Source organism: Pieris brassicae, chromosome 8, assembly GCF_905147105.1.
Source record: "Pieris brassicae chromosome 8, ilPieBrab1.1, whole genome shotgun sequence".
Lineage (NCBI taxonomy): Eukaryota > Metazoa > Arthropoda > Insecta > Lepidoptera > Pieridae > Pieris > Pieris brassicae.
Window position 1 is genome coordinate 18,069,662 of NC_059672.1, and position 8,959 is coordinate 18,078,620.

The 8,959-nt window shown below is 32.6% G+C and overlaps 1 protein-coding gene across 1 annotated transcript; it reads left to right on the forward strand.

Moving 5' to 3' along the window:
- Positions 1-3,819: 3,819 nt before the first annotated feature.
- On the forward strand, positions 3,820-8,539 carry LOC123713650 (circadian clock-controlled protein daywake-like). The gene is made up of 5 exons (XM_045667424.1): positions 3,820-3,954; positions 5,194-5,416; positions 7,318-7,448; positions 7,803-7,955; positions 8,318-8,539. The coding sequence occupies exons 1-5, from the start codon at positions 3,897-3,899 to the stop codon at positions 8,467-8,469; spliced, it is 717 nt and encodes a 238-aa protein (XP_045523380.1). The 5' UTR covers positions 3,820-3,896; the 3' UTR covers positions 8,470-8,539.
- The last annotated feature ends 420 nt before the right edge of the window (positions 8,540-8,959 follow it).

The window sequence follows — 8,959 nt, forward strand, 5'->3', positions numbered from 1 at the left end:
TAACAATGGCGATGGCATTCTTATTACTGAAGCACTATTGAATTAGAAAAATCAATATACCTTCAAATACAGACAAATATCAATTCGCACAAAAATATATAGACGGACACTGTTTTGGCACCACAAATATTGAATTGATGTCAGTTTATCCTTTTAGATAATATAATCAAAATAGCCAATATAGGCGAGCTTTTCTGTATTCTGTTAGTGGGTCGCGTATCATTATCACTGGGAACAAGAGATTTGCTGAATATCGGCCCCGCTGGAGTTTACAATCTAGTGTTATATAAACAATATGTTATCATTAAAGCCAATTTCATTACAAATATGTTAATTGAATAAAGTATTGAAGTTACTAATAATTCTAAATGATGTCCCGTACATTACTGTAATACAAATATATAATAATATAATTTGGAGATGAATTTCTTCAATTTAATTCAACTATACGTTGAATTTACAAAAAAGTTCAGATCGTTTGACAACTAAAAAAATATAGTAAAACCAATGTGATCCAATTTTGTGGACGTTGCAAACATTAAGATGCATAATAAATTATTTTAAAATACTACATGTAGGAAGTCCTTCTTGTTTACCTTTTAGTACATTATCTGTATCTTTTTATTTTGTGCAGTTTTAATTTTGTTCTTTTTACGCATATCAACTTCCCGTCACAATTAAAACCTTTGTACGATAATTATACGATAAATAATATTAATGATGTCATCAGCCATCATGGTAGCACTGATTTGTTAATTGACACCCCCTTAAAAATTTAAAAAATAAATAGGTATACTTGTGTGTGTGTCATACGACGATGACGATTCGTTTTATAGAATAATAATTATCTATTCGATACGTTATGTCAAATTACATTATAAATAAATGTCCATGTAAGCCTATAATTTATAAATGTTGTACATCATAACGCTAATACCGTTTGTCTATTGGGGCAGATTATAGTGGGTGTGATGTAGGTTGGATACAATTAAAAATCCAAAGTGCACAATTTAGAAATAAAGTTTATTGTACACAGTAAACGTCACAGAAGTATAAGCAAGAAGGAGTAGAAAGTTCAGTAGAAGAAATAACACATACAAGAGAAATAAAATTAAGCGGAGTAGTATTTTCTTGGCGCAAGCAAATAATTATTAAAATTTAAAATTATCAATTGCAGAGTGCGAAAGCGTCGCCGGTCGCCGCGGGCCGGCTCAGGTAGCCGCGTGCGAATATAATGGCAATAACATGCGATCTCGCTTGCGCGCTACCTGAGCCGGCGCACGACTCGACAGAATTAACTATATAAAACAAGCTTCGTCACGTCCGTCCGCTCAAGTTATTTTTAGGTTTAGTACCAAACAAAATAAGTAGGCCATAGGGCACTACAAGTTAACATACTGAAAATCTTTTAGATAATATCCAACATTTCGCTCTTCTTGCTTGTCCATGTATAAAGGTCTGGATCTCTATAAATATACTAATTCAATTTTAAGCCATCTTCTTCGAAAATACTCTCCGAAAGCACTGACCTACATGAATAATTGGTATAGTCAATTAAAATTACCATGTATATTGATCAAAACATTTTATACTGACTCACACGTATGTACAAGATGATACAAGACCAGGCATCTGTCTTGATGCCATAAGTAATGTATGTATAGCGTTCTTGACCCCATTTTTGAAAACATATTTGACATTTCTTATTTCTATTTAGTACTTTATTAATATATAAAAACCATTCATTCATTATAAATCATAACTTATATAATAATAATAATATTTATTAGAAGGTAAGGCCTACTTACACCTGACTTACCATTGCGTGCTTTCTATTTCAGTAGTTGCAATTTCCAAAACTTACTAATAATTCTGTTACAATTTAACGAATACTCCTATCAGAAAGAGAGTTTCGGAAATGAAGTAATTAAACAGTTTACGCAGTAAAATACTTTTGTTTTGGGTCGAACGGATAGTGATAATGAAAAATTATAAATGTAACAATTTATTAAAGTTTATCAACGACTAGTGTTGGCAAGGGGCTTTAGCGTAAACCTCTCAACCCAGGTCGTCGGTACATATAAGGGCTGTACACTAATATACTATAATCTGTAAGTTTACAATTAACACTTGCTCGTGTAGAAAGGAAAACCGGTATCAATGACCAATCACCTACTTGCCTATAAGGAAATCTAGGGCCAGGAGGTAGTAGCGCCACTGTTATTTTATGTTATACTATAAACAGTACAGGTAATGGATAATGCTTTTATTTGTAGTAATTCTTAATTTTAAATGTCCCATATCCCACGTTAAATGTGGGTTACGAATTGTGATTACGTAGAGTTGCACTCGTAAATGCCTGTATAGATACCGGCAAACATCTTGAACATTAAAGAAGGGAGTGGGGGAAAGTTTGCGCATCGTACACAACGCGGTACAAACGTCAACTGATTTACCAATCACGGGATCGACACGTCACGCTCCCGCCGCTGCGCACCACCTTAAAATCGCTCCTGCGCAGGAAAAGACGTTTGTTCAATATGTTTGCCGGTATCTATACGCTTTTTCTGTTCGATAATTCCACAGTCCTATATTTTCTTTATTGTTTATCTCTAAAAAAGTTCACGTGAAATACTTCGATATACATTAGTTTTTCAAGTCAAAGCAGTGCTAGCCCAATAATATTTCTATAAAACAGTATAAATGTATTTCTATAATATTTCGTTAATAGTACTAGCAAATAAATTGTGATAATTAAATTAGCTTATTAAAGTGTGTTTGCCAAAATATATGGAGATAATTACTAAAATATTTTATTTTTTATTGTAAGACTAATTGTTTATTTTTTATTGATGACATTAAAGAACCTTTTTATTAAATAGGAAGATTTAATACTAAAATACCAGGTTAGCTGATAAAAAAGTTATTATAACAATGTAATGACGTCTTCATATGGGTCAATTAAAAAATATTTTTCCTGGTATATAAAAGTATACAGAATTATCACTTCCTTACTACGCCTCGACTTTCATCGTTCAATAATTGATCAGCTTAATAACTGTATGTTGTTTACGAAACGTCATATGACGTACCGTTTAAAAACCAAACAGGAAGAAGGTATGTTTCTGTTTCGAATATTGGTAATAATAATAATTATAAGAATTACAAGCGATCTGCAATTTGAAGTTTTCTTGTTTAACAGTGTTTGAAACAACTTAAATATTTTTGAGGTACCATACTAATTATACTGTAACGATTTACGTTAATTAATTGTACACATAGGTACTTAAACACATTTTATCTTTTATTTTTTGGCATGGGATAGATTAGGATAAAAATTTTAAAAAAAATATTAGCATCAAGCTCGAGTTACTTGCCAATTTATGCGTGTGTGAATTTAAATCTCTGTTAGTTTAGCAAAATATATTTATAACGAAGCAAATCCATGACAATAAAAATATGACCATATTCTATTAAAGATTACTTATAAATTTATGCTGATTAATCACAATTAATGTCAGATCAATCAACTATTAACAAGGAGAATAAACTACAGAATACGTCAAAGACTAGAGAACCAAAAGCCATGACCCAGTGAACGCCACAGTGGAAAGTTTGCGCCTAAGAAAATTGTGGGAGAATTAAGTTGTAGATATATAAACATAACATATACATCGTCTATATTTGACAAGTGTCATCAAAGCAGAGATTCCACTTATAAAAAGTGCTATCTATAAACAAAAAAAATATATATATTAATGCAACCATTGTGCGTCACAGTTCGTATGTCGATGCCTTTATAACGTATCTGTTAAGGTCCTATTTAAATGTGATTTTCGTTAAAACAGGGCAGACTTGTACTGATCTCTGTACATAATACTTGTTTATAACGAAAAATGCATTTGCTTGTAATTCTCAACGTTATATTCGTGTCTATAGTTTGTGCTAATCCAGGTAAATAAATAATATTTTTTTTTATATTACCTTCGACATTTGTGTTTATTCATTTTAAATATTTATTTGTTTGTTTTCTAAATATTATTATTATTTGAGAGATAGTTAAAATGTGGTAGTATAAGTAATATTTCCTTATTATATTATAGTTAAATAATGTTTGTGTAAATATAAATTATAATTTAATTTTTTTACAAAGGACGTTTCCAAATATACATAAATAAAAATAGCCTGTATTCGAGCGCGATAAACTACATGTCATTATGTTTTACACTAGTGTTCGAACACTATTCCTCCGACGGAGTGAAGGCCTCCTCCAAATTCTTCCTCTTGTCTCTATTGCTCGCGACAACTTTCCAATTCTGCCCCGCTATCAATTTTATTCCATCTACCCAAGTTTTTGGTGGGCGTCCTCTTTTCCTTCTTCACACTTGGCTATTCCAAGTAAGAGTCTTCTTCACCCATATGCCATCACAAATGCGTGCAATGTGACTGGTCCATTTCCACTTTCACTCTTTTGTACGTGTTACGACGTATTTTATGTTTGTACGGCTTCGTATCACAGTGTTTTTAACTTTGTCTTTAAGTTTCTTCAGCATACTCTAATTTTCTTGATTAGCATCTTGTTCAAAATCCATGTTTGGCATCCATGTGACAGACATAGATAAACTGTTATTTAGATACTTTAGGTAGTATTTCAGAACTTCTTTTAATTCCCAAAATTGGTTCCATGTTTACTAATTTGTTTATTTCATACACATGCCGGTTATGACTAAACGATATTTGCTTCACTAGGTATATGTAGTTTGGTGCATATCCGAGAGACATGGGAGTAACAAAAACTATAACTATAATATTTTATTTATATAAAAAAATAAAAAAAATCAATGGCACTACACAACCTTTTTAGGTCTGGGCCTCAGATTTCTTAACTGTTTCATGATCATTTGTTAATAGAATAGGCAAGTAGGTGATCATGGTTATGTGCCTGACGCACGCCGTCGACTTTTTGGGTCTAAGGCAAGCCGGTTTCCTCATGATGTTTTCCTTCACCGTTCGAGCTAATGTTTAATGCGCACATAGAAAAAAAATCCATTGGTGTACACCCGGGAATCGAACCTACGACCTCAGGGATGAGAGTCGCACAATGAAGCCACTAGGCCAATACTGCTCTGTTGGTATTTTATTTATAAAAGTATACTAATTATGTAGATCTGATCTGTTATTCACTATTTTTAGTTCCACCGGAATTGACAAAATGCCTTTCAACGGACTCGAAATGCTTGAAATCAGTAACACAAGCTATGATACCGAAATTCGCCTCAGGGCTGGAAATCTTCAACATCAAGTCTTTAGATCCAATGGGGATTGAAAAAGTCGATGCGAGCACCCCTAATCTTAAACTATTTCTAAGTAATATAAAAGTAACGGGACTTAAAGACTGCACTGCAAAGAAAATAGAGTAAGTACACAATGTTTAATATTAAATAGTATATTTTGCATCTGTATCTGGGCTTCAGTTTTCTGTATCTGTACATGATCATTTGTCAATCTAATGGGCAAGTAGGTGATATGACAAACGCCGTCGACTTTTTGGGTCTAAGGCAAGCCGGTTTCCTCATGATGTTTTCCTTCACCGTTCGAGCTAATGTTTAATGCGCACATAGAAAAAAAATCCATTGGTGTACACCCGGGAATCGAACCTACGACCTCAGGGATGAGAGTCGCACAATGAAGCCACTAGGCCAATACTGCTCTGTTGGTATTTTATTTATAAAAGTATACTAATTATGTAGATCTGATCTGTTATTCACTATTTTTAGTTCCACCGGAATTGACAAAATGCCTTTCAACGGACTCGAAATGCTTGAAATCAGTAACACAAGCTATGATACCGAAATTCGCCTCAGGGCTGGAAATCTTCAACATCAAGTCTTTAGATCCAATGGGGATTGAAAAAGTCGATGCGAGCACCCCTAATCTTAAACTATTTCTAAGTAATATAAAAGTAACGGGACTTAAAGACTGCACTGCAAAGAAAATAGAGTAAGTACACAATGTTTAATATTAAATAGTATATTTTGCATCTGTATCTGGGCTTCAGTTTTCTGTATCTGTACATGATCATTTGTCAATCTAATGGGCAAGTAGGTGATATGACAAACGCCGTCGACTTTTTGGGTATAAGGCAAGCCGGTTTTCTCACGATGTTTTCCTTCACCATTCGAGCGAATGTTTAATGCACACATAGAAAAGTCCATTGGCGGACATCCGGGGGTCGAACCTATTACCTCAGGGAGGATAGTCGCATGTTGAAGCTACTAGGACAACACTGCTTAGCGAGTTACTGGTGGAAATATTTTAAGAATATTAAATGTGTGAGATAGAGTTGGTGTGACCCTAAAGAGATGTGGTGGGTTTTTCTCTTTTACAAAAAATATTTACTCGCATGATGATAGGAGGAAACTTCCTAAAAGAACATTCACACAGTCTTAACAGTTACAGAAGGCTAAACAGTTCGTGTCAAGTAATCAAATGGGATCAATAATATGTTGCCTCCTTGTGCGGCATTACGCTCACGGGACGGTAATCACAACGATTTTGATATGTTTTCCACGAATAGCTATAATTTGAGTTATTTACTACCAAAAATATTACAAGTTACTGTGTTACTGGTAACCCGTTTAAAATAAAATAATATTTAGTTTAACCTGCAAATTAAAAGTTATCCTAACTGCCATAAGGATTCGGGAATATCTGTTAAAAGTTGTTTATGATTTTTATTAAAACTTTTAATAAAAAGAAGTACATGCGCGCACTTTGCATAGCGCAAAATATGTTTGTGGCTTTTAAATATATAAACGTGTTGACGTTTAGAGTGGTTAATTGGCCAATTGAATTAATTTTATCTTAATAGATAATAATGGCAATCTAAATGGATAATAATGCTTATTAATCATAGAAAAAACGTGAGAATAATTTCTGTATATTATATTGTTAATTTTCTTTGTACTAACGTACACAATTAGAAATTAAGCGTTTCTCAATGCGGAACCTGTAAGTAAAGTAAAATTTAATTGTAAAATGGAAATCGTTGGACACCTTTAGTTATGTTCACGGACAGAACTGACGATCAACAAACAAAAACACATACACGTCAAACCTAGTAGGCCAACTTCACCGTCAACGGTAAGTTGTCTGGCTAATAAGAAACAAAAATTCAAAATATAGACGTTTTATTTTAAATAATTTCGATCTCAAAATATTTAAAGACAAGCACTTATTTCATTACCTGTGTTTTGAAGTTTGGCCTTAGACGTAATACATTAAAAATGAACGTTGTAATAAATATATAATTTTCAGACGGGATGCTGCAAAAAAAATCCTCTCAGTGACTCTGCTGTGTAATGCAGATGTTGAAGGGAACTATGACATGAAGGGGCGCCTTTTAGTTCTTCCTCTTGAAGGAAACGACAAGTTCCAAGTCAAACTTAGTAAGATGTTTTTAATAAAGTAGAATTATTTAAAACAGATGAGATAAAGAAACCGGATACATTTTTTTTAATTTAAGGTCAACGTAATTTTAAGGTGGTTAATTCCACGTATTAGACAAAATCCTAGTTTACTTAACCTCTGCTATTTATTGTCATAAATCCCTCGGTTTAAATATTCAATACTACAATCGTAGGCACCTTTTATATCATATATTATAACTTAAAAGCAATTTGCCAATATAATGACACCGCACTTGTCAATGTCACCGCAATAACAATAATAAGATGGTATATCCAAAGAAAAGACAAATCGCAGTATCTACAGTACTTATATTAAAATATTATACTTTTTAGACAAAGCAATCTTCAAAGTAGAAGGTAAATATGATGTAATCAACAAAGATGGCAAAACATACTGGGACATTAAAAGCTGGGACCATGCGTACAAACTGCAAGAAAAGTCGAGTGTCCATTTCGAAAATCTTTTCAACGGAAATAAGGACTTAGGTAAGTTATTATGAACTGAAAAGCGTTTGTTTGAACACGCTACTCTCAAGAGGTACTGTGTCGGTACCGCGTTTTTGTAAGCAATTTCGCTGTAGTTCTCACAACATTCCAAATGTTGATGAGCAACCATGGGATCGCGCTTATACAGTAAAAAAATAGTTTTTGATAATAAATTTATCGAGAAAGACTATATTTAGCATCACGAAATTATCGCCTGTGAAACAGCGCACATTTAGTCTATAAATAAGTGTAAAGCCAGATTATTTACAATTTATGAATAAAAAAAAACAAATGAAAACATTATGTTTATGTTTTCGCAATTATTAAAGTTTTATTTTTAATTTACTATTAAATATTTTTAGCTAAAGCTGCTCAAGATGTCATTGAAAGCAATGGTAATGAAATTATTGATGAGGTGGGTCCCCCAGTAATCAAGGCCATCGTCGCAAGCATTGTGGAAGGAGTTCAAGAATTCTTCCACGCGATACCCGCAGAAGACCTAGCTTTAGATTAATTGGAAGAGTATTTAAAATAATTTATACATTCATTTTTAAATAAATACATAGTTAATATACCTAGAAGAATTGGTTTTTTAAATAAAACCCCAAAATAGACATCAATTTATAAAGTTCGTCTTTATTTTATTATAGGGTATCTCTTTTATATATACAATATTTTTGCATGAGTAGCTAATTTAATTTAAAAATCAATAGTTGTTACATTAATATTACAAGGAACGTCTTAATTGCGATTAGAGTAAATTTTGCTTCAAATAGAATCCGTAACTATCGACATTGTTTGCACCTTTAACAAATTCAAGCAGGAAAAATAGATTTAAAATTAACCGTTAATAGTATAGTTATTATATTATAGCGTCTTTTTACGCTGATTTCTTCCGCTAAATACAATGAGTTAAACTTTAAGCTTTTAATAAACTTTCAAATTGGATTTGTTCAACAACCAAATGAACAATTAACTGTGTAATTCGATCTAATAAATGATGT

What these genes read in the sequence shown, in the direction of transcription:
- LOC123713650 (XM_045667424.1), top strand. Translation starts at nt 3,897, where the DNA reads ATGCATTTGCTTGTAATTCTCAACGTTATATTCGTGTCTATAGTTTGT. An exon ending in TATAGTTTGTGCTAATCCAG is followed by an intron (nt 3,955 to 5,193) that starts GTAAATAAATAA and finishes CACTATTTTTAG; the next exon opens with TTCCACCGGAATTGACAAAA. An exon ending in CAACGGAAATAAGGACTTAG is followed by an intron (nt 7,956 to 8,317) that starts GTAAGTTATTAT and finishes AAATATTTTTAG; the next exon opens with CTAAAGCTGCTCAAGATGTC.